At 41.0% G+C, this 26,870-nt stretch overlaps 1 protein-coding gene across 2 annotated transcripts in view; it reads left to right on the top strand.

The window, feature by feature from the left end:
- MTUS1 (microtubule associated scaffold protein 1) overlaps positions 1-26,870 on the top strand; it is a 103,266-nt gene that overhangs the window by 13,481 nt on the left and 62,915 nt on the right. For both annotated transcript variants that reach the window (XM_053404466.1, XM_053404465.1), the window contains exons 2-3: positions 11,501-13,659; positions 17,351-17,537. In XM_053404466.1, coding sequence (XP_053260441.1) covers positions 11,650-13,659; positions 17,351-17,537 — 2,197 coding nt within the window. In that variant the 5' untranslated portion in view covers positions 11,501-11,649. The remainder of the gene's footprint in view (positions 1-11,500; positions 13,660-17,350; positions 17,538-26,870) is intronic.

The following is a 26,870-nucleotide window of genomic DNA, read 5'->3' as shown; positions in this document are numbered from 1 at the left end:
GTTGAGCAGGTTTGCTGCCATCTTCCATCTACAAAGTCGTGCTTCTAAACTTGTTGAAAGCAGTTCTTATCCACACAAATTGCTTTTATGAAGGATTTTTGTAAAAAAAAATATTACAAAATTGTTGCAGTGTGATATGCTCCCTGTTGAGGATTCCAGCTGCTCCTTTGAATTCTTCTCCTCCTCCTCCGATTTCGCAGCAGCTCTGTATCCTATCCCTATCCTTGCTTTTCATAACATGTATTTTGTGGCCATTGAACTTTGTTGGTCCTTATTTTACCTATTTGGGAGTGAGTCCCCCTTTTAGTTTTTTCTAAACTTTTTTCTTTTTCATGTGCAAAGCTTGGGATTCTCTTGAGGCTGCTGGTATTTCCGTCACTACCAATAGTAAAATGAATCCTGATAATTAGCTTTTTTTTTGCTGTAGGATGTTTGGGTAAGGTGTTCATGGGATACATTAGCAAAATATAAGTTTTAGGCCATATCTGTGCTATAAACCTAAATTTGCTGAATAGGCCCAGTACTTCTCCTACCTCACACTCAAGAGTTCTGTGAACCGTAATTAATTGGGAATGGTTAATGGCCTGCCACACACTTCCTGTGGTACCCTACTGCCTTCAGTTGCAGTAGAGAGGATGGTGTTGAGGATACTGTCCATTCACCAGTGATTCAGTTGCAGGTCCAATCAGCTTCTGAAGAAGAAACTGGGAGAGTGGGGAGGGAGAGGGACCATCTTGTCCTCTGCCAAAGGCAGCAAAATGTATTTATTCGCTCGCTCTCTGTGTATGCATGCTGCGAAGCAGTCCTTTGTCCCATTATTATTAATAACGATACAAATACGCAGCACAGAGACTAATGCATAATATTGTACTGTAAACATATTGCAATGTAATTTTGTGCCATTGTTCAGTTGAATGTTTATATTAAATACCCAAGCATCCCTAACCACTTTGAGAGGATAGTTGAAGTGTAGCTTCCTCTTAATATGTCTGTTTTCATTCAATTTGAGATTTGTATATATTGAACAGGTAGCAATTATGTAGAAATCTTTTCTGTTCGATGTGATTACAGGGGTAAGAGTATACTAGAGATAATTCCAAACCTGATGCTGAGATTTGTTGGTAGTTGGCAGGAGTCTTATTTTCTACAGTGAGAAAGCAATGCTGAAATTCTATTACTTTACACTCTTGTTCTTTAAGTTAAGGCATTTTTATAGCGAAGTCCAAGACTCTGTATCAAGAAAGAATTTATTTCAAAGCAAGTGTGTTTAAGGTCACAGCTCTGGTTGGTATGTCTACAAGATTATTATTTTTTAATGTTGCAAAGAGAAATTGGTGTAAAACAGCATTTTCCAATAATGTGTAGTTGTAGCTTAAAACCTTGCCGTTTAAAAAAGGACTGTCAACTCTTGAAAGCATTGCATCCTATCCGTAATAACATGCAAAAATGGGCATACTTCTGAAAGTGCTAGTGTTGTAACTCCCCTTGGATAAAACTTTATTGGTTTCCAAGGTCTGCTCTGTGCCACTAAACTACTGTGCATAGTTCCCTCCTCTCTCTATTCAAAGTTTTTTTTTTTTGCAAATCCCTGTCAGTTGCTAAGCAACATGGAATGCTAATAGCTTATAGCTCCTCCCACAGCCGAATGGCTAACCAGTTGCTCACTTTGACAAGCTGTGCTTTCCTTTTACTGTAAGTAAAGTTGTAGGGCTAGCAGGATATGTATGTGCCAGTGCCCTTCAAAAGCCACGAAAGTCTTGGCAAGAGCAGAGCAGTGCACTGCTAGCAAACAACTAGCTCTTGATGACTGGTTGGCAGCAAGTCCCAGGAAAATCCTTCAGCTGGGAAAAAGTTACTAAACTCTGCCCTGTCACTGTTGAACTGATCTTTGAATGCAGCACTCGCATGACAGGAGTCTTTGTGAAAAGTCTGCATTTTTCCTTTTGTCTTAATGGATGCTAGGAACTGAATCCGCATACCGAAGAACAAACATGGTGAGTGCCTTACTGCATTTATTTTAGTTCACGAGGAAACTGAAGTTTATTCCAAATGCAAAACATTGGTTTTTTTAAGCGCTAAAAGTTGGAATGATTTTCTTGCATCTGGTTCATCTTATGAGAACTTGTTTTGGGCAAGAGAATAAATGCATACTATTTTTTATTTTTTGTGCACACTCGTAAAGTATTTAGTAAGTTTTATGAAAGCCAGGGTAGATTGTGTATTTTTTTAAACAAACAAACAAACAAACAAACAAACAAACAAACAAACAAACTAGCAGGCTATGGACCTTATTGGGGTTTATGACATCAAGGCACTGGGAAAATATTGATAGTGGAACTATTTATTAGAGCCTTCCATTCTTGAGAGCAAAAACATTCTAATGCAATTAAGCAGCTGAATACATGCTTGCAATGAAATAGCTAGACAGAAGTCAAATGGGGAAATAGCAAGTTAGTAAACGGAGTAAAAGATCTCTTTTAAAAAATTGCCAGGTTGGATTGTAGGCATCTTGATCTGTGTTCTGCTTTCTAACCCCAAGTGAAACGATGAGGTTTTACATACCATATTTCAAAATTCTTGTGTGTCAGATGAATGTAAACACTACTGTCACAACTACTACTGGGAATTCAAGTGCTTAACTGTGTCAAGGATGCTTCTTGCTTGCCAAGGCAGAAGAGGGGGAGGGGTTTGTGTGTGTGCCTGTGACTTTTGCTTGACTGGAATGTAGCCTAGTATACAAAGATAAGAGGCACACCTACTGTTCTGCCATTTTTTGGATCTGGCCCCACCCACCCGTAACATGTGCCCCCCCCCGGAAGTTGCCTATGAGGGAATGTGTCCGTTGGACTAAAGAAGGTTCTCCACCCATGCTTCAAACTTCAGTTGAACTAAACTATGGTTTCAATGTGCATGTGTGACATACTAGTGCACCCTGCTGTAGTAATGTTAAATTCTTGAGAATAATCTTTTGGAGAAAATTCTCGATTAAGGAGAATAATAGAGAATTTTCATTTAAAATAGGAGAATATTCATTTTAATCCATTGAAAATGACATAGTTAGTTAATATACATGTTTATTCATGGGTAAACTTGTTCAGATGGCAACCAAAAACTAAATAAAAAAATAGAAACGTCAACTGTTTAAATCAAGGCCATGTTACATGCTGTTACACATAATTATATAGGCATAGGTACTTTAAGTGTATAAAGCATTAAAGCTACTTTCTGTAAAAAAAAAAAAATCACACTGTAGGGCCAAGGGTATAGAATTGGTAAGAATAAGGTTGTACCAAAATAGAAGAAAAGGCTATTGCATATAGTTGAAATACATATGAATTCAAATGTTCATAAAATTAAATGAATAGCATTTTTTTAAAAAATTGTTTTCTGTAGCTCAATGTAACTGCCAATGGTGAATGAAACAATGCCCAGTAATGTACTGTAACTGGATTTTTTTTAAAAAAAACATTATTAATTACTTACACTGGCAATATCACAGCTTGACTTATTATTTACTAGATTTTTAAAATGTGGGTTGTAAAACTGGTTCTTACATTAGAATTTACAGTTTGTGGAGAATATTCTCCGGAGAATTTTCTAGCAGAGAATATTCTCAAGAATACTCTCATTCTCGAGAATTTTCTCTGGAGAATATTCTCACCTCACATCACTACCATGCTGAAATCCTAGGTACAATATTTTGCTGCTCTCCAATTCCTGTGTTGTTAGGAAACAAGACATGGTCTCGTTTAGTTAGCACTTTGTGTGAACCCGCGCTCGTGATTTGTTTCTCTCCACTCTCAATAACGAATATGTGCATCCCAGGGCTTAGTTGCTCTGTAAAGTTGGGATGTGGGTGGCGCTGTGGTCTAAACCACTGAGCCTCTTGGGCTTGCCGATCAGAAAGTCGATGGTTCGAATCCCCGCGATGGGGTGAGCTCCCATTGCTCTGCCCCAGCTGCTGCCAACCTAGCAGTTCAAAAGCATGCCAGTGCAAGTAGATAAATAGCTACCGCAGCATTGGGAAGGTAAATGGCATTTCCGTGCGCTCTGGTATTCCATTGCGCCAGAAGTGGTTTAGTTATGCTGGCCACATGACCCAGAAAGCTGTCTGCGGACAAACGCCGGCTCTCTCAGCCAGTAAAGCGAGATGAGCGCCGCAACCCCAGAGTCATCCGCGACTGGACTTAATGGTCAGGGGTCCCTTTACCTTTACCTAGCATGGCACCCTTGTTAAAGTAAATATAGTATTGGAAGAGAAAAAAGATTAAGCTTTCTATTACAGGGAAATAATCATTATGTAAGTTATACGGCAGTCTCTTTTACTACCTAGGGGCCGTGCTCACCGACTCCCCTGCCGTTCCCTAAGCTCCCTTTTCACCATTCAAACCCCATTTCTGAAATCTTAAATTCTGCAGTCCCCCCTTGCACCCATTTTCACCTTCATCTCCGTATGTACAACTCCCCGCCTCCCTTAGTGCACACAAACAACCCCCATGGCTACTTCCTGCATCTTGCGTCTTCCAGACATTGCCACTTACTAAGCACCCTTTTTGCCTTCTGTCCAGTTATGAAACCACTCCTATTCTTCAGACCCTTCCATGTACCTTCTCCACTGCCAGTCCCATGCCTCCTATTCCCACCTTTTCATCTTCACTTGCTTTTTCTGACCAACTTTTCGATTCTCCCTTGCACGCAGACCACCTCATTTCCATACCTTGTTGTCTCTCATATTCTGTGATCCCCTTTGTGTGCATAACCTGTGGCATCTGTCACTGTATCTTTCAGATGAATAGAATATTAATAGCAAACGCCGGCTCCCTCAGCCTTAAAAGCGAGATGAGCGCCGCAACCCCATAGTCATCTTTGACTGGACTTAAACCGTCCAGAGATCTTTTACCTTTACCTTGCTCTGCAAACTGTCAAATAGTAATGGTGGGACACTCACCTCCCACCCCCCATCTGAATGAGATGAAATCAGAAACCCTGCTATTGGATTCTTCTTCTCCTTTTTGGGGTTTTGTTTCAGATGATAGCTACTCAAGTTACCTAGAAGTCCATGTGGTGAAAGCATGCCTCTCTGTGTGACTTCAGAGATCTCCTGGGTGCATTGTCAGTTGGTTTCTTTGAGGAACAAAGGGTTTGAGATTCAGATTATACATTGAACCCATTGTAGTCAACTGTTTCAACAAGTGTGCCACAAATTAACTTCCAAGTATGTGTGAATTGCACTATATCCAAACACACCCACATTGCAATCTACTCCTATGCATATTTTACTTTCTAATTTCTGATACACCCGGGAGCTCCTGATTCAGATCCTCAAAGTAATGTGACAGGGAAAGTGTCAAATTCAAGCCAGGACTTGGATTTGCTGCTGTTTGCAGACACTTCTTTACCTGTCCAGTGTCTGACATCATATGATGGCAGGTGGGTGTGGCTTGGCCAAAACTGCCTTATGGGCCAAATTGGGAAGCCTTGCAGCCTTATTACACCTGTGGGTCATAGGCTCCTAGTACATGGGCTTGATGTAATCTGGTTTTCCCAAGAGTGACCCATATATCAATTCCTAAAATGCTGTGTGCTTTTTAAAAACAAGTATTTGTTCTTGCACTCCCAAGAAAGGTGTCTCTGCCACTATCTCTGTGGCTTTGAAGCCCAAATCTCTTCAGATATATGGGGTTTCTCGTGAGTAGGAAAGTAGCACTCCAAGGCTGCCATTCCTCACTAGCTAGACATAACCTGTTTATTCCAATTCTTTCTCCTTGCAAATTTATAGTACAGACCCAAGCAGTGTATGTGTGTGGGTGAGAGGATATTGAGTATACAACATGTGCAAGCCACTTCCTGCATTCTGATTTTTAAGTATTTTATTAAGGAATCCAATTAAGGGGGAGAAATGGTGGACAGCTTATATTTCAATGCAATATTGCTTTGTGTCTAATCCTTACACTTTATAGGTTCTGATTGCCCAGGGGTTCAGTTCTGGCAGGGAATAGGCAGAACTGTTCTCTAAATATGTTTAAAAGCTTTATTATAAATATAGAGGGTGATGATGATGATGATGATAATGATGATAATGTATATGCCGCCCATATGACTGGGTTGCCCCAGCCACGCTGGGCAGCTTCCAACAAATTAAAACACAGCAAGACATCAAACATTAAAAGACTTTGCTATGCAGGGCTGCCTTCAGATGTCTTCTAAGAGTCCAATAGTTGTTTGTTTCCTTGACATCTGACAGGAGGGGATAGTTGTCAGGCAAATGAAAAGAAACATAATGGAACATTGTTTAGTAGGCTTATACATGATTACTACTTTCAAATGCTTTAATATTGCTGCCTGTTTTCAAATGAGGTAGTATTGTATTCTGGATAATTGTAAGCTGCTTCCTGCATGACAGTGGCAGTGAAGATGTAGTACAGGTGGCATGTACAGCTTGATATCTCTGAAGTTTTACAGGCCTCAACATACTGCTTCTGATAGTTATATTAAGCCAGAACTTAAAAATGTAACCTACTGTAATGTGAATGCCTGTCTGTCTGTGTCTTTTTGTGAGAGCGCTTAAAATTAGCATCTTGCTGTGTGGCCTAGATGGGTTCAGATTGTGTGCAATCTAAATTAAAATGCACCCTGCTTGATATTTTAAAGAAGAAAACGTTCCTCTCTCGTTCTGGCCTTCCCAAATAATTGGTGTGCATCTGCTTAAAGTGATAGTGTTAATATGAATCAGGTTTTGTTTTTTTAAAAGTATTCTTGTGCCTTAATACAACTATTGATCTAAGAACCCCAAACCCTAAATCTAAAACATGCTGTGTCTCTCAGACAGCACCTACGCAATCTATTTGCAACTGGAATGCAGACAGTGAAGTGTCCTGTGCTTCCAGCACAGTTATCCAATTTGCATGCTTCTCTAGCCTAGATATCTGGAGAAAAGTGCCCTCTTAACTAGAAATCCATTGTGGTTTGCAAGTGCTGAGTGTGGCAGGAAGTAATTGGATAGGGCAATGTTAACCCTTGGTTGCTGTGTCTAGAGATACCTATTACATTTCTGCTCGATAGGTAAAAGTAAGTTTGCTTCAAGATCCTGTTTTCTAAAGGTAAACAAAACAACTCCTAAGGTAATTCTACTCAGTTCATAATGGGATAACTGATTAGCAACTGTCTAGGATAAAACTAATGGAATAAATGCTGCAAAAATAGAACATGATCTGTACTTCGTCTGTTACAGCACTGCAACTCAAGAGATGCTACTTTCCTCAGATTTTTTTTTCATCTCCTTTATTGTTTTATTCTAATGACAATTTTTTTCGGCTTTGGTGACTACTGACGATGAAGTGAATGCATCAAAACAGTACAACCATCTAGCCTAAGCTTAGTGCGATAAAATGTTGCTATGTGCCTGCATAGAGGACTTAAAATTTGTGGAATATTAAAAAACTTGGAACATCTGAAGAAGTGTGCATGCATACGAAAGCTTATACCAAGAACACACTTAGTTGGTCTCTAAGGTGCTACTGGACAATTTATATATATATATATATATATATATATATATATATATATATATATCGACTGCGTCAGACCAACACGGCTACCTACCTGAATTTGGAACATCCTGGTAACGCATGTTGTGCTCTTGTAAATGCACACTGTCTCCTTGATTTATCAAAAAATATATATTGGCAAGATTTTGTCAAAGGAACACAAGGATCATTATGATTATAATCTTCCTTTTAGCATGTGGACAATAGTGAGATGCCAGTCGCTCTGGAAGGTTTTTATAATGTACATTTGATAACGTTTGTAGGTGTGCTAAGTTGAATGTGTTTGGCTTCAGTTTTTGGCCCAGGGAGAACAAATGTCATGTTTCAGACATTTCCAGCCTAGAAGGAAAAATGTAAAAGCCGGAGGAGAAAATACAGCCTCCCCCCCCCCCAGCACAGTAGAAACTTGAGTGCTGTTAGAAGCTCATATCTCTCTTTATTAAAAAATAAATTTGGGGCTGTATGATTGCAATGAAGCCCTGAAGGGAGTTCTCATGAGTTTCCTGGGGTCTAGTGGACTCTCGGCACTATTGTGCAAAAAGTTTACAGATTGGATGGATTTGTGTTTTATTAGATAAACATTAAATAGTTTCTGGCTGACTCACGGAGGCATTTGTGACTTTAGTGCAGCTTCTAAGTTATTGAATGTTTTTGCAGTTTCTCTCTCTAAAATGTAAAAAATACTACTGCCGCCAACATAAACCGAGACCTCTTGCACTGCTGGGGTATTGTCGTTCTTTTAATGCTCAATAGCTAGATGTGGCGTGTTCAGAATGGTTGTGTAACTTCATTCCAGGAAGCCATTTACAACTCTTATAAAACTGGGTGTTTTCTTGGGATTCCTGACTCAACACTGCTCCCATACAGATTTTTTAGGCATTGCTGTGGTATGCAAACCTCTTTATTTCTGTGTGTACTACACAGGCTCTAAAATATTTAGATTAATCCCATGTGTGTGTTCTCTGTTGTATATTGTTACAACGCTTGGATTCTTACCATTAAAAGATAAAGAATTGTGTATGAATTGTGAGGGTGATGCAGTATGTGTCAAATCTTAATAGGCCTTAATAGGCCTGACTGTGTTGTTTACCAGGATTTCTCTCTTAATGAAACATTCAAGCAATTCTCGGTGTGTTTCTCATCATAGCTGCATAGTTCTAGGCGGCCAGGGATCGCAGCCTATCCAGTCATAGCCAAGCCCCTGATCACCCAGAATTTCAGGATTAAACATATTTCTTACTGTGGTCACTGGCTTTGTTGTGTGAAGATAGAAAATGGTGCTCTGCAAATGAGCCACTGCCCTCCTGAGGCACAGGAGAACCTTTGCAGTGTGTCTTGTACAGAGATGGAAGAGCTTCTCATGCAATTTTCATTTACAGCCCGCTGAGTTGTCTTTAGACAACATTATCAATATCAACCTCTCCTCATCAGACTTTTGTAACATTCCAGTGATCTGTGCTATGTCTGATCGAGGTGTTTAATCGCCTGTGTGTCATCTGTTGGCTAAATGGAAGGGTTGCAGTAAAATAAACTTCGAACTCTTCAGGTGTTTCATTTTAAGTTACTGAAACACCCTAGCATACTGTAACATTTACATTGCCTCTGCCCTCTGCTTTCTTCCATGGGCATTGCAGAGTGATGCTTGCTAAGCATCAGGTATCAATAATGAGGGCCCACAAAAACAAACTGTTGTTGGGAGGTACTCCCAGCTTTTGAATTTCATTCTTCAAAAATTTCATAATCCTGAGCCAGAGTGTCTCCCAGAGGCAATAAAAGACTTTGGGCAGGTATATTATAGTTAAGGATGACTAAGCATACCATCAAGCCGTCCTGATTTTATTTGAATGTTTTGTTTTGCCTGCTGTAAGCCTTCAGGGAAAGGTGGATTAGAAGTTCAAATAAACAGAGTAAGCAAGTGGTAACGTTGCCGCCGTGCAAGGGTATTATTTCCAATAGTGTCTCAGGAAACGTTTGCCATAAGAGTGCCTTGGGCAAGTCAACAATGTATAGTAGATGTTAGGGATGGTACACTAGATGGACCTAAAGTCAACAGGGTGTAATGCAGTGTAAGCTTCATAAATAATACTAAGCAGTAAGTGTGAATTTGTGGGTAGTGCCATATACTCCCATCCCAAATAGGCTGCAGATTCAGGTCATCATCAGTCGCATCTGTGGCTTTTCTCCATCCAGTGATGTTTAGCATCATGAAGTTATAGTCCAGCTACCTCAGGGTTGCCACAGGTTCCACATCCCTAATATAATGGGAAAATAAAGGTAATTAGAAAGATGAATTAATTTCTGAACTTTTTGCGTGTACCTAAGCCTTTGGTTTTTTGGGGTGCGTGTATGTTGTACTGTATTAAGACTGACCTGAAGCATAATGGGACGATAAATGGAGACAGAAATGTTAGGTAAAAGTGTCTCGGATATTCACGATGAATGGATAATGATGGATTGTTTTGTTTTTTGCCTGCTTGCTCTGATTACTGCGCACAATACTAAGAGTCCCTAATGAGTGAAATTGTAAAAAGAACCTAGCTTTGCTTGGAATGGCTTAATGAGTGAGGGGATAGATGCTCTAGCATCTTTGGAACTCCTGTCAAATAGGGCTCTGACATCAAAGGGTGCTGGAGGAACTCCCTCTCCAGCATTTTGGATCTTGAGAACCACGAATGGAAGAAAGTTAGCAGAAGGAGAATCCCCCTTCCTCTCACCCTATACCTCTTGAAAAAAGGTCTCGGGGGGGGGGCCAAGGGAGCCTCTGAAGACTGTGGGATGAGGGTGGTGCTTGGGTGGGAGAAAAATTGGCTAAAATTGGAGCAGCTTTCAACTTTGACATGGATATGGCCCAAACTGGAGGCTATGTACTGATCCATTGAGTAAATGGAACTTGGAATTTATGATTAGAAGAAGAGCCTAGCAGGTATTAGAAAACTTACATTAGTTTCAAGTGGAATTAACTAGGTTGAGAGCAGTGCCTATAGTTTTATACTCTGTTCTCATTTGCATCAGTTCTAATTTGTACTTATACATTTGGCTTCTAATGCTGTTTTGGAAAGTGAAACCAATTCAGCTGATGAAGCTTTCTTCGAGTATTTGGTTTCAGGCTGCCAGTGAGAGACACATCAGGTATTGTGTAGACTGATGCATTGAGGACAAAACACATACCTGACTGCCTGTTTTATATGCATTTTAACAAATAAATAAAGAAAAGGTTGGAAACCAAACTGCTGGAGATATCAAAGCAATATTGTAGAGATGTAGAAGAAATGTGTAGGCCTAGCTCTCAAAAGCAAATGTTACGGGATACAGTGGTGGGATCCACACCATACCTTTAAAACACATTCCTTCACATCCTGGGAAGTGAAGTTTGTTAAGGGTGCTGGGAATTGTACCTCTGTGTGGGATAAACTACAGTTCCCAGGATTCTTTGTGGAAAGCAATGGGCTTTAAGTGTGTGGTGCAGATGTAGCCAAATGTGTAGTATTATTTGTCAATACATGCTGTTGAGAAAAGTGCTTTAAATTTTTTAGTAATCCCCACATAGGCTGTCACCCTCCAAGTGTGTGTTAATGATACGTTGTAGGGTTTTAACTATTTGGCATGAAGTTCTGGGTCTTTAGACCTCAAGCCTAAAACATGCTTGAACTTTTCGTATCAGCTGCATTTTATTTTGTTCTAATTTTGGTCTGGTACTAGGGCTGTTAAACGTTAGTTCTCTCCCTCCCCCCCCTTTCTCTTTTAAAAATGGGCCCTAGCACTTGTTTATTCCCCTTTCCCCAAAAGGCAGCTGTAGAGGCCCTGATCCAGCTTAGGACTTCATGGAAGGGAAGTTAACCATTTCCTATACATTCTCAAACAACCCAACACCCCAAGCTGCTATTTCCCTAAAGGGAAAAAGGAGGGGGGGAAGCAAGGAGTGTTCTCTAATTTTTCCATGTGTTCCATTTCAGGTCAGAATTGGGAATATACTTGAAAAGCCCTACAGTTCCAGAAAATGGACACAAAACTGAGAGAAGCTTTTTAAAAAGTGATGGAAAACGCCTTAAATCCTGAGCATTCTGCAGATTAGGATGAGGACAAGCTAGAAACACAGTCAAAAATGAACATTGAAAGCATAGAGAAACAGGGCTTGCAGCCTCCTATAATCATCAGGGATGAAAATGGCAATAAATATGTGTGTAACGCTACTTCGTCAACCTCTCTGAATGGCGGCACTGTTAGCCACTGCCGCCAAGAGCTGGGACATGAAGACTATATTGAATTTAAGGATACAAGTGAGGCAGATATTTATTCAAATCCTCAGAGCACTGAAGCAAAAGATCTGCATAAGACTGCCAGTGACTATATCTGCATGGGGACTTCAGATCTGGAGGCCATGCACATCCCTTGTGCAAAGGAACAGTTTTACATGCATGCCTTCAATCAGAATTTCCAGGAGCCAGAGAACCCTCTCCAAGAGGGCCTTCCAATAAAGAGTATCCAGAATTGCAGTACGGAGGAATCTGTGCCTTATTGCCAGGCAGACTTAATGCATCCAGTGCCCCTCGCTGCTGTGGAACTAAACACAACTACTGAAATCCAAGATGAATTAGATCATGCCCAAATGCAACAGGAAGGTGCTAGTTCAAGTGACTCTTTCATTACCATTATAAACCTGGGGGATACTGTGGGAAGCAAGTGTTATGAGGTGGGATGTGCCCCTCAGATGCCTGCATATTCTGGGGACACTTGTGAAACTGTTGCTTACACACACAATGCTGGTTCCCCTAAGCTAGATGCCTTTGGCAACCCAAATATGATAAGCATCATACAGCTAGATAGCAGCGTGTTACCTACTGCTCTTTCACTGACAGAAGATAAGGCCACCAATTATATAGATTTAGTATCGCAGAACAGTGAACAGCAGGGAAAGCAGGATGCTGAATGTGGTAATTCATGCTGTGGGAGCTCACCAGAAATGGAACCATTTAATCTGTTCAATGATGAGCACAAGAAATATATGCATAGCACACCTGAGCGTGGTGAAGCTGAACCTGGAGTTGATGGCACCATCAATGGCATGTGCCCTCTAGTAATTGAGAGCTTTGATGAGCATTCAGAACAGGAGTCTGACAAAGACAGGGAGATCTTGACCAAAGCACAAAATATTTCTAAAGAAGATCAGGTTTTGCTCGAAGGACACGATGATAAAATGTCTGAGACGCTACACTGTGATATACCGAAGTTAGAAAGGGCTGATCTGGCTGAGCCTAGTTGCCATGAGACTTTTGTGGTTTTTAGTGCCTCAGCTGATGAACACAACTTGGCTTCTCCACCTCCTGAAGCAGGGTCGACAAATACAACTTTTGCTGTGTTTGCTACCCCCGATGAAGTTGGTGATGGAATTTCTGAAGGTGGGAAGAATGGCCACTTGGCGAAAGGACACCCCAGGAGGACATCATTGAAAAGTAATGCTGAACGAGTTGCAGTTAAATCGCCAAACAGGTCTCCCTTTGCAGCTACCATAACCAAAGCTAGGAAAGCAGAGATAGTGAGCTTTCCAAAACCAAACTTTAAAAATGTCAAGCCAAAAGTAATGTCCAGGCCTGTGTCTCAGCCAAGAGAAAGCAGTGCATCAAAAGCAGCTCAAAGATCTCCTCAGCTGTCTACAGCCTCTTCATCCTCCCCGTCGTCTTCCCCAAGGCAACCATCCTCTTCAGCTGCGGCACTGAGAAAAAAAATAGACTTGGATAAAGGTACAAAAGCAGAAGCACCAATGAATAAAACTCTCAAGCAACATTTTAATAAACACCTTCCTAGCCAAGCTGTGCATGCTGCAACTCATTCCGAAAACACTTCCCACAAGGCTCTAAAAACAACAGTGTCGAAGCAGAGCATGGAACAGGTCGACAAGGCAAGATGCCCTAGTTTGACATGCTCCCTTGTGGCAGCTCCATGCTCCCAGGACTCTGGTGGGACAGCGAGTGACAAAATGGATAGTGCAGAGTCTTGGGCGCAGCCTTGTGCTTTGAGTCAGATACCTCAAGGGGAAGAGAAGCAGAAGCAGAATGGCTTTTGTGGGATTCCAGCAGAACAGTCTGCAAAAGATACTGCAAACAAAGTTGTCTCGGTAAGTTTCTTAAAACAACAACAACTTAAATGTATCTTCAGGTTGTTTCCAGAACATGAACTGCGTGTTTTTAAAACTCAGACCTCTAGCATTTTCAGCATATAAACACGTGGTGATAGCTACTTCTTTGACTTTACAGGCAGATTGGGTAAGCAGGTAGAGGATTTATTACAATATTGGGTATGGTGATTTGTTAAACCTGACAGATGCAAGTCAAATGTGATTTATGTGCTGCTGGTAAGATCATACTGCTCCTAGTAAGTGTTGTGTGTGGCAGTGCCCAAAGTGGCGCAGGATCGTTCTCGGTGGCTCTTCCTTTCCCTCCTCTGCTTTGCTTATTTAGCCTTGCAGTGAGAAGCTGCCACCCGGATGCAGCCTGTTGAAAATTTTATAATGCATGTTCACTCAAAACTAATGCAGGACAGCTTGTTTACAGTTTTCTTTTTTTTTAAAAAAGTAATATTTATTAAGGTTTTGGAAGATTACAAAATTGAAAAAAAGAAAAAAGAAGTGCAAAAACACAGAAAAATAAAAACAATTAAGAGGAAAAAAACCAAATCAATCCTTCCATAACTTATCTTTCATTTGCTTGTTTCCTTGACCTCCTCACACCTCCCTTTTTTGTATTCTAGTTCAATTAGCTATTTCAGCAAATCCTTTCCCTCTTAGTTTTTATCCTAATAATTTATCTTAATATAGTGTAACTCTACATTCTCACCAATTAACAATCTATTTTTTCTTAATCTTTTATAACATTTCTGCTAAAACCACGTAACTTCATTCCAACATCCTTCTAACATTCCTTAATTTTACAATGTTTCTGTAAATAAACTTTAAATTTCTTCCAATCTTCTTCCACCGACTCTTCTCCCTGGTCTCGGATTCTGCCAGTCATTTCCGCCAGTTCCATGTAGTCCATCACCTTCATCTGCCATTCTTCCCGAGTGGGTAGATCTTGTGTCTTCCAATACTTTGCAATAAGTATTCTTGCTGCTGTTGTAGCATACATAAAAAAAGTTCAGTCCTTCTTTAACACCGATTGGCCGACCATGCCCAGGAGAAAGACCTCTGGTTTCTTCAGAAAGGTATATTTAAATACCTTTTTCATTTCATTATAGATCATCTCCCAGAAGCTTGTTTACAGTTTTCATCCCAATACCCCACCCATCTTACTTGTAACCTTCTGTTTATAAGCTAGACATAGTCAGTTTGTTTGAAATTTGCAACTAGTAAAGCTTTGATATGCAACTATATTGCAACAAAATACAGCCTCTTTGCTTTCAGTTCCAACATTATTTAGTTTATACCAAAATGATCAAAACATCTTAACGTTCTAGAACTGGAAATCTTGTTGCAGGCAGCAATGTGTAGGTGTTCCTTTTTCAAGCTCTCAGCATGACAGTTGCTAGCGATAATATTTGCAGAAATGTTTTCTTTTCAGCACAGCAATTAAAGTATTGTGCAAGAGCTGACTTCAGTGAGAGACTTTTGAAAAGCTTATGACAAACTTCCTGCAACCAGTTATAAAGCATATAAGAGTGTTTTAATTTCTGACACTGTGGGTTTTTTAAATATAATTTTTAAGGGTTTATAGGCATACTGTTTCGTACAGATTCCCCAGACTTGAGTACATTGGTTTTAGTCTTGGTACTGGTATTTGATTAAAAATTAAAGTGCAAAGTAAGATCAGACCTTGCTTCTCCTACAAGTACTTTGCAGAAGACTCTGAGAATAAGTGAGACCTTCCATCACTTGGTGCAGGGGTTGGAGAAGGCTGTGTGAATCTCTCAAGGTCCTTCTCCAAAGCTCAGTGTATAGCATATGCACATGTCAGAGGACTGTGCATGTTTGTGTGTGCGTGCTGATAATAGCAAATCGTGGCTTGTTACAAAGCCAAACCAAAAGATTTGGATCCCTGCTTCTAATCAGGACCACTGAGCGAGAAAATCACCTTCCTCGACTCCACTAGTAGGTTTGCATAAAGCTGTCTTTTAATTCACAAATTCTTAAGCAAGATGATAATACTGAAATCATAGAATCATAGAGTTGGAAGAGACCACAAGGGCCATCGAGTCCAACCCCCTGCCAAGCAGGAAACACCATCAGAGCACTCCTGACATATGGTTGTCAAGCCTCTGCTTAAAGACATCCAAAGAAGGAGACTCCACCACACTTCTTGGCAGCAAATTCCACTGTCGAACAGCTCTTACTGTCAGGAAGTTCTTCCTAATGTTTAGGTGGAATCTTCTTTCTTGTAGTTTGGATCCATTGCTCCGTGTCCGCTTCTCTGGAGCAGCAGAAAACAACCTTTCTCCCTCCTCTATGTGACATCCTTTTATCTATTTGAACATGGCTATCATATCACCCCTTAACCTCCTCTTCTCCAGGCTAAACATGCCCAGCTCCCTTAGCCGTTCGTCATAAGGCATCGTTTCCAGGCCTTTGACCATTTTGGTTGCCCTCCTCTGGACACGTTCCAGTTTGTCAGTGTCCTTCTTGAACTGTGGTGCCCAGAACTGGACACAGTACTCCAGGTGAGGTCTGACCAGAGCAGAATACAGTGGCACTATTACTTCCCTTGATCTAGATGCTATACTCCTATTGATGCAGCCCAGAATTGCATTGGCTTTTTTAGCTGCCGCGTCACACTGTTGGCTCATGTCAAGTTTGTGGTCAACCAAGACTCCTAGATCCTTTTCACATGTACTGCTCTCAAGCCAGGTGTCACCCATCTTGTATTTGTGCCTCTCATTTTTTTTGCCCAAGTGCAATACTTTACATTTCTCCCTGTTAAAATTCATCTTGTTTGTTTTGGCCCAGTTCTCTAATCTGTCAAGGTCGTTTTGAAGTGTGATCCTGTCCTCTGGGGTGTTAGCCACCCCTCCCAGTTTGGTGTCATCTGCAAATTTGATCAGGATGCCCTTGAGTCCATCATCCAAGTCGTTGATAAATAATAATAATGTTATGAGTGAAGGACTACTCGTATAGGAAATCTGTCTCAACTCCTGCATTGGTTTCATGCTTTTACCTCTGGATTGGAGGTTTTGACTTGACTTGAGGCTTTTAGAGCAAAGCAAAGGTGAGGAGAGGAGTGGGGTGGGACAGGTGCACAGAGGGATGATGGGAATGTTGTGTGGTTGCATGACTACCTACGCACATTTTGTCCTTCACATGTTCAGGCTGTGCACCTGAAGAGGGCTAATGTCAAAACTATTATCTTAGCTCTTGTTCAATGGCATCTCTTAACATCCTTTTAACATCTCCCCCCAAAAATTCATTTGAGCAGTTCCCCTGCTCCTTGTAGAAGCAGGGGAGCTTACACTTTCATGCAATACATTTTTTTTTAAAAAAACTTCATATCATAATTAAATACCAGAAGTGATGTCCATAATCTTTTGACCACAGCTGTTCTATCTTTCTAAATTAGAGCATGTGGGTGGCTGTCAGCAGGACAAATGTTTGCCTGTTGATGTTGGGATACTCTTTAATTTGAGACAAGCCTTCAGTTCATGTTCAATCCAATGATTCTCCATTAGCCTCTCTCCATTATTACCTTAATGCTCAGCATTAAAGTGAGGCTAATAATATATCTATATATCTATATTGCTTATAGATTCACTTTGTAGTTTGATCATGACTGCTTGTTGTTGTTGTTTTTTACCCCCCCTCCACATGCTCCTGAATCATATAGGTTTCTTTGCCTAAAGCAGAGGCAACCCAAGGACAAAGTTTACCCAAGGACAGGCCTGTTGCCGTGAGGAATATGCCAGCCTCCAAGATTGCATTCCGCTCCAGGAGAGGAAGTGACAGCAAAAATGGCCATGCATCTAAAATTTTATCTCCTCCAAGAGCAAGAGCAGTCCTGTCGTCAAATTCTGGTGAGAAACACTTTTGTTAGTTACCTGTTTTGTGTGGAATCTCCCATGACAGTGCATTGCATGTAGCCCGATTTTGGAATCCTGTGCCTGTGCGAAATGCTTACTGCACGTCAACGTTGACGCCAAGTCACTGATGGTCATTTCCCCTCCCCTCCCCTCCCCTGCATCTCCTCAATTTTGACTTTTCAGCTGCAGAATGCACTAACTCCTAACCCTGTTCCACGAGGAAAGAAATGGGAGGTTTTATTCTGCTTAGATCTGTAGTTGTTGACTGTCCTTTACTTGGAACTCCCCCTCCCTGGGCATGGCAGTTCTTTGGAAGTAGCAAACCTGCTCTGAGGAGTGGATGGGTCATGTATCTGCTGCTGCCGTGTGCTGGGGTCTGTGCAAATGGACTTTGGTCATGAGACCACAAACTCCCAATTACAGCATACTCGCTTTTCAGCCATTTCCACAATCTCCACAGAGCTCAGATTATTCTAGTGGCAATTATGTGGTCTTCTTTCCCTTGTTCATATAAGCTTGTGTGACTACTGGTGCTGGAGTTGGGGAAATGCAGAGTATTTTATAGCAGTAGTGGCACACTAAGGAGGCTGTGTGGTTTGCCCCGGAGCCCGGTCATGTGTGCATGCTTTTAAAGTATCTTGTGTATTTAAGCCTTGTGCATTTATCTAGTTGTGAGCCCCCCATCGGTACCAGGATTGTGGCATGTGGGCTTTCCTACTATGCCATGGTCCCAATTAACTACTTTTCTTCCAAATATGGCATTTATGCAAAGTCGGAAGTTTATCGTTGCTGCCAATGTTAGCTTCTCTCATGGGGAGGATAATAGGCTCATTTGCTGGGACCACAATTTGAAGGGAAAGTGAATAAAGCTGCTCCCTGTATGCTGGAGTTCTGATTGTGGACCTGGGGTTTCATTTTATAGAATAAAAGCAAACACCTTAAATGTATACACGTGTACCCATCAATTGACTATCTTTAGCAAGTCTCCAGTCTCATTGGCTCCGCTTTCTCTTATCGGAATCCCAAGATCCACCAAACACGGCAGATGCAAAAGACATAGAATGAAAGCACAGCACATTCTGAGCCTAGGGATCTGTTTTCATCACCAGAACTGAGCCCTTTCACGCATGTTCACTCCTAGTTACCCCTAGCTCATTTCGGCAGCCTAATGTAGGCTGCAGTGGGGTGGAAATGTCATTCTGTTGCTGTTGCTATTGCTAAACAATTGGGAATTGGAAGCCCCTGCCAATTACTAGGGATGTACCAGTAGATCCTGAACTATCTTCTGCCCACACCTGTTCTAAGAATTGCAAACTAAAAAGTCAGTCTGGACATGTAAAGTTAATTTAGAAAACATACCATCATTTTAAAAGCATGCAAACGACTTGTTACCCAGAAAAACCAGTTTTAATTGTCCTGACTTTCCCACCCTCTTTAAAGTGAGAAACAACCCAAACTAACGTAAGTTTGTTATGTATAAACAAAGTGCTGGTGATCTGAAAAATGATTTCTCAGTTTTTATTTTTCATGTGAGCTCTTTTGTAAAGCTGGGTGTTGTTGCTTTTTTGGTTCTTCAATGCAACTTTTTTATGCTTCCATACATACAAAATCCTATTTAGTGGGAGGTAAACATGCTGAAAGAAAAAAAGGAAAGGTTTTTTTGCTCTTTCAAAACAGTAATTTATAACTTCACAAAATCCACCCAGTTTCAGTTAGCTTGTGTCTGGAGGAGAGAGTTTCTCAGGCAGTGCTTTTCAGAGAGGGGAAAATATGCAACATAGAAAAAGCAAGTTCTTGGTGTCCATTGAGTCTAGCTAGAATAAAATCTTACTTGTACGCAGCCAAGTCTTTCTGGAGACTTCCCAATTTTCTGTTCTTAAAGGCTTTTTATCTGAGTAATCATTATCGGGTTAGTGATAATGATGGGTGAGTGTCTTAGTTTCAGTTTCAGAGCTAGCTGCTACTGGCATAGCACACTTTTTCCTCACTTAATGTAAGTGGAATTCCAAGCTGCTAAAATGTTCTCCTCTTTCTTAATATCAAGAACTTTTCTTTGCATCACATTGGCGAGCCTTGAGGGATGGAAAAGCTTTAAGCATGTCTGGAACAGAGTCTTGTCACTGTACAGAATGCTTTATCCATGATTATATAAAAAAGAAACATGAAATAGGGCTTTGAACAAATACTCTGTCATTTAGCATAGGTGCCAAAGGTCATGCTTGGTTGCAAGCCAACTATAGATTATCTGAGTCATTCTTAAGAGCCTGAATTGTGGCTTGACAAGACCACAGCATATACATGACAAAATTGTCAGGGAATTCTTGAGTGCCATGAATTTCCTGTCTCTCCATACCAAGTCATGGTCACACTTACATATCTGGAAAAAATATATCCTCCATACCATCTTCCGTTGCTCCTGTTTTGGGGAGGACAGGAGGTTGGAGATGTGACAGAGCCAAAAGCAGAAGGCACTTATGGTTTCTGTTTCCCTGCAGTATTATTATTACATTATTATTATTATTACATAATACAGTTATACCTTGGCTCCCGAATGCCTTGGGAGTCGAACATTCTGGCTTCTGAACGAACAAAAACTGGAAGTGAGTGTTCCGGTTTTCAAACGTTCTTTTGGAAGGCTGTTATGTACTGAAGTTCTCACCCTGGGCCAGCAGGGGGATACTGTAGATAGTTCAGGTCCACATTTCCAAATAAGGGATCGAAAGTGACGTTCAGTGATTGGATAGTTACAGAAAGTTGTTACAGTTACGTTGTACTGGAGCTCTATATAAGCAGGCTGGCTGAACCCTTCAGTTCAGTACTGTTCTGACCTGTGAATAAACAAGAGCTGTTTGGAGAATTGCTGTGTCGTCTGATATGTTCACCCACAACTTAACAAAGGCAAATGTCCGACAGGGCTTCTTTGGCTTCCAATTGGCTGCAGGAGCTTCCTGCAGCCAATCAGAAGCCGCAGTTTGGAAATCAAACAGACTTCTGGAACGGATTCTGTTCTACGTCTGATGTACGACTGTAATACATTTATTGACGTAAGGCTTAAAACATACTTGATGCAGGGGAGAAAATATTTGCATTAGTATAATTTTAGCTGTTCTTTCCACTAAGGTGAGTCTGGCAGGAAGGATTTGAGTAAGCTCAAAGAAGTGAGGCTTGTACATTCAGGAACCAAAACCCCATCGTCTGTGAGGCTTTACAGTAGCCATGTGAATAATTAAGGGATCATCCCCTGCTCTGTTTGTCAAACTCCTCTTCCAGAAAGGATCCTGTGGCAGGGCAAAACTTCCATGAATTGGGAATGGAGTCAATTTTTATGGATTAATTAAAACAACTTTAATTGTTATTGTGTTCTTTTTGTTGTTCATATCCTTTCTGAAGGTGGAGTGCCTAGGAAGGCTCAAGCCCATTCCCAGTCTTTCTTTTAAAAATAGTCAGTTGTGGATGTTTAAGCACTTGGGGGAGGCGAGCCTCCAATTATAATCCCTCAGTTCCAAGGTGTGCTATTCTACTTCCCTTGCTAAAGGCTGAAGTGCTAGAACGTGACAGGCCAGACACACTTCTGGGTCTGCTTAGCACACAGCTCAGTTGTGGAATGGGAGTCCCTTTCATACTGGTGGAGATAAGAAAGGCCACTTCTCAATCTGCAGGCTTCATGTTTTGACTCGTTTGCTTTTTTCGTACTGTGGCTGAGCAAGTGTCCATCTTCCTTTACTTTCACCTAAGTATTAAAGGGCATCTAGTTCAGGGGTGCCCAAACTTTTTTCAAAGAGGGCCAGATTTGATGAAATGAACATGCGTGAGGGCCAACCAAAGTTGAAGTTGTTGAGCTTTTTTTAGGATTTTACCCCAGGAGATAGACTGGATTAAACCAACCAGCGGGCCGGATTAGGCCCCCAAAATGGACTTTGGACATGCCTGGCTTAATACCATCGTGTCTAAGCAGTGCACAACAAGGCTACAAACAAGATAAAATCTGTTTACATCATCATAAAATGTGGGGAATCAACACCTGTTGAATGTTGTTCAGCAGCAGAGAACTGGCTAAAGGACATGGATGAGGAGAGAAGATACCTCTAAATTTAATGGCAAATCATAAAAGGCAGAAGTCATTTAAAAACAGCAGTGGAACTTAGCATCATATTTGGTTGGATAGAATTGTTTTCTGCTTCTGTCTAAAACAAGCGGAGGTTTCCTGAATGCATGTAAAGTGGAGGTTTCCTGTGTAGAACGGCCGGCGCCGCTAGAAGGCAGACGTTCTCTGGCTTGTAGGCTGCCGCGCATGCGCTGAAGAGGCGGCTTTCTTGTGTCAAAAAATATATAAATGAGAATAAAAGGTGAAGGCTGGCGGCCAGCGGCGGCTACACGGGCCACATGACGAGGTCTGGCAGGCCGGATTCGGCCCGCGGCCCTTGTGTTTGACACCCGTGATCTAGTTCAACACTGGAAGGAAGAAAGGGCAGAGCGCAGTCTGTGTAGACATCATAGCTAGCTTCTGTGCTAGAGATGGAGGAGAAATATGATTTGATATGAATTTAAAGCCAAATCTATCAAATTCACACTTTCTGAAATGATATGTGAACTGAAACACAGCTATCCTTTGAAATTCACACTTGCTCAATGCAGTTCTCCAACCAATGTATTAAAAATGCATATCTTTTAGGGGGAGGGAAAGTGTGCATAAAAATGAAAATATTAGTAAAAATAGCTTACAAAATGCATCATATTGGAGGAAACTTGCTTGCAAAAGTGTGTACCGGTACTTCAGTAAAAACTGCATATAAAAATGTGTTAGGAAAATCCACTAACTTTTTAGTGCAGGTTTTTCTTGCAAGTCACTGCAGAATGATGAGAACTGAATTTAAGATTGGGGGCGGGGAATGAGAAACTGAGAGAACCAAAATGGACAGACCCTTCCTTACTGTGTGCTGAGCACTGAGCCACAGAATGGTGGCTGCGGATAATGCATATCCAGTGATAAAAGTGATGCAGGAGAGATGTATAGTCTGCCTTGGGCTAAGTACTCTCCTATGGTAGATGTGTGCACAGTTTGTTGCGGGGTTCTTTGAGAAGCAGTTGCTGCACATCCTACTTGAGTAGGCAAATAGTGTTCTCTGTTCAAAGTTGACTTAAAAAATAACACACACGCCCCCTGCTTATACTGCCATCAAGCTTTGCACTGCTAGCAACAAACCCTTTAAATGTGGTTTGGGTTTCAGTTGCCATCCTTTACAAAGTAAACTGAGAGGAATTAAATCCAAACATGTCATCTGGCTTTTGATAATGTTGCCTGTAATTCATTCTTTCATGATGGCCGAACAGTTTGGCTTAAACTGTGGCCAAAACTAGACATGTGGTGTTTATCTTTCCTTATCTTTTTTTTTTTAAAAAAAAGTGGCTTAGGGAGGCTGTGAATTGGATTTTTGTGTGTGTGGTGGGTTGTGTAGTCTTTCCCCCTGATTTTTCTGTTTGAAATGGTCCCTTCTAGCTACTTTTCTGCCTGTGGAGGGGAAAGATATAAGGACTTTATCTCTTTCCCTTGGATGGAAAATCAGCTGGGGGGAAATAAGTGGTCCTCCCGCCACATTCCTCTTCTGAAATTCAAAGCCTTCCAAGGTTGCTTTTGGCTTGGAAAAAAGTAGGAGGAGATGCATGCGATTGCATGTCTAGACTAGGTCTCAATTAGTATTTGTCTAGTCCAGTTGTATATTTACTGTCACCAAATACAGTGGTACCTCAGGTCAGTGGCGTAGCGTGGGGGGTGCAGGGGGGCCCGGTCGCACCAGGCGCAACATCTGGGGGTTAGGGTTAGGGGGCGCAAATCCACGGGTTAGGGGGCGCAAATTACTTGCCTTGCCCTGGGTGCTGACAACCCACTCTACGCCACTGCCTCAGGTTAAGTACTTTATTCATTCTGGAGGTCCGTACTTAACCTGAAGCACCACTTTAGCTAATGGGGTCTCCTGCTGCCGCCCCGCCGCCGGAGCATGATTTGTGTTCTCATCCTGAAGCAAAGTTCTTAACCTATTTCTGGGTCTGTAACCTGAAGTGTATGTAACCTGAGGTACCACTGTATATTAGTTATATTCAAAATGCTGACTTTAGTAGAAGCAAAAGAGCAAATTAAAAATCTTTGCAAAGCCCTTAGCAGATCACATCCTAGGATGCAACACTATAAGTCACCTAAGTGCATCTGCATATCATTTCTCATTATTGTCCAAAGGATGGCTCAGGTTCTCATCAGCATTTTTGAGAAAGTAAAGTTAGCTATCAGCATCATAAACACTGAAGTAAGCCTGATTGCGGTGGACTGTATTGCAGGAGGAAATAAATTATGATTGGCAGCTGCCTAAAAAGTTCTGCCCTGACTAAGGTGCTGAAATAGTGTAAGTATTGCATTTCTCAAACATCAATTTCATATCCTCCGTGCAAGATTTGGACAGAGAAAGCTTCGGTTGATCTATTGCACACCTTGGTGTTTCTTATCTGGAAACTGAATCTATTGCATTGCCACCAGCAAGAAAAAACTCTAAAATGGGATGAACACAGGGAAATTTCCCCCATCAAACCTAATGACTAATCCTCTTCATCCAGATGTCAAATGTTTAGAAGCATTTGATAAGCTCAGAAGTTAAGAAGGTTCATCAATCTTTCTCTATTCCTTGCCAAAGGATATTGTGATGCCTGTTTGCATGATGAGGGGCTGAAAGTCCAGTGGCTGCCAAGATTTTTGTAACAACAATCAAAATAGCCCATGTAAACCATTAGAGTGTAATCTAGGCGATTTGGGGGTTTTGTTTTGGGTTTTTTGGCACCCATAACTATTTTTTGCCAGGGCTTGAATCCAGAGAGAATAAGATCTCTGAACAAGGTTGCTCATACAGTGAGTTTCTACCCTATCCCCATGGTCTGATGCATCAATAGACTAGAAAGAGGACCCTTATTTTAATTAGTATTAGGATGAAGCTTGTCCAAAATAAATGCATTTAAAATTGGTCATGCACCTGTTTCTGATATACAATTCCTACCAGTCATGTTTGCTGATACTTGTATGGTTCCATTTTCCGTCAGCTTCCAGGACATCCATCATGTGTGTATGGTTTTTTGGTTTTTTTTAGATGCAGCATTGGTAAAACAAATCCATATAACCTTCTTATTATTTTTAAAAGTGCTATTGATCTTGTTATATGCACCCATAATAACTTTGTTCCTGAAGCACATAGCATATTAGAGTGGATTTTTGAGGAAACTGGTGGTAGGAGGGAGGGGATTAAAACCCACCCTCTCTTGGGGGCTTCTACACCAATGCTAGACAGTGGTAACTCGGGTTACATACGCTTCAGGTTACAGACTCCACTAACCCAGAAATATCACCTCGGGTTAAGAACTTTGTTTCAGGATGAGAACAGAAACCGTTCTTCGGTGGTGCGGCGGCAGCGGGAGGCCCCATTAGCTAAAGTGGTGCTTCAGGTTAAGAACAGTTTCAGGTTAAGAACAGACCTCCAGAATAAATTAAGTACTTAACTCGAAGTACCACTGTATTACAGTTGATGTAGTGTCCTTTTTTAGTCATGCATGCTACTTGTGCTTTCTATTTTTCCAACAGCAGGGTTCACTGTCCACTCATTTGATGATGGTTTACTTGGATAAAGTCAGTTTAGAATGTAGGGAGAAAAAACAATGAAATAGCTGTCTGGACTCCCCCCCCCCCCGCCCGGTGTTTTTTTCGTCTTATTTATTTTCTTTAGATTCACTAGTAACATATTTTATTCTTGACTTTTCCCCCTGCCAGACAAATCTCGTAATGTCTCTTTGCCACTCCTTGAAGCATTCTGTTCAGTGGATCTGTTCAAAATAAAAACAGCATTTTTGATAGCACACCCATCTTAATAACTGATATTCTTCCCAACAATGAGAGGTTCATACTCCCACAAACTTCCAAATTTCTCTTAATTCCTGTCCATATTTAAATATAATTGTCCTTAAATATATTTATATTTTTGGGTGTAAATTACGCTCCTAGGTATTTGACCTTTTTCTCAAGAGTCCTGTCGTGTCTAGTAACTACTTTTTTACTTGATCTTCAAGTTGTTTACGTTAAAACAGCTAGTTAACAAAATTCAAGTGGTAGAGGCTTTTCTTTGGGAATTATGGGACTAGAGTTACCTAAGCAATATCAAAATATATTTATGTATGTGACCGCTGCCACTCGAGTGACTTTTGCCCAAAGATGGAAAGAAGAAAATGTTCTAACCAAAGAAGAATGGCAACAGAAGCTATTTAGAATACTCAGAAATGGTGAAACTTACCGGAAGAATAAGAAACAAAGATGATAAACTTGTTAATATAGAATGGAAACCGTTTGTTGAATATTTACAAAAAAAATAAATAAATTCAGACATTAGCAGGATTAAAGTGAAAATGTGCAGTGACAGAAAACATATATTGATTATCTGGGATAAATAATAAATAGGGTTAACTTGGAAATGCAGTAAAAAGTATAGATATAGAAAACCACAGAAAGCGGGGGGAGGGAAGTCAAAATATGATGTGTGGAATAATTTGAATCTATGTTTGGTGTTGGTTGTAAAATGAAAAGTATAAAGAAAAACAAATTCAAGTGGTAAGTAAAACTGCAAAAGCTATTAGGGTTCCTATGCTATCTTACAGTGCCATCTGGTGTTGAGATTTGGCGGCATTGTGTTTTGTATTTGTGTGTGTGTGTGTGTGTTTTAGTTGCCTTTGCCAAATTTGTGCTTTTGAGATTCTGTCTCTCAAACAGACCTAATCTTTTAACCGGCTGACTTAAAAATGGAATTGGGCAGCTGATGATTTTGCAGGAGATTTTCAGGCCATGAAATGCCATCATTTCTAACAATTCCCCTCCGGTGAGCAGCAGTGCTTCTTGCTTCTAAACTCCCTGAAGTCTCATAGAGTTGGCACAGAGCTCTTGAATCTGCACACCTAACCCCCAGAACGGGTTAAAACCTACACTTTTGCAAATATCTCCAAGCCCACTTCTGGTCCTTAGGACTGTTTCTCAGAAATGATCAATAACTGGTGGTGCATTCAAGAAAGGTGTGTGCGGGTTGGGTTGTGGGTTCCAAACCCAGCCAGAATGGTGTGGAGGCTTGAGTTACAGGAGTTGTGCTGAAAATGTCCTTGCCACTGAAAATGCCTTTTAGAAAATACTGGCTGGGGAGACTACATTCAGACCCTCATACAGTCATTTAAGTTCGTTATCTTCTACCTTATCTTGCAGGGTATTTGTAAGATAAAATGAGACCGCCTAGGTATGCCTCTCCGAGCTTCTTGCGG

The sequence above is a fragment of the Podarcis raffonei genome, chromosome 9 (assembly GCF_027172205.1).
Source record: "Podarcis raffonei isolate rPodRaf1 chromosome 9, rPodRaf1.pri, whole genome shotgun sequence".
Taxonomy (NCBI): domain Eukaryota; kingdom Metazoa; phylum Chordata; class Lepidosauria; order Squamata; family Lacertidae; genus Podarcis; species Podarcis raffonei.
Note: the sequence above shows the minus strand (reverse complement) of the source record. Positions and strands in the feature narration are given on the sequence as shown.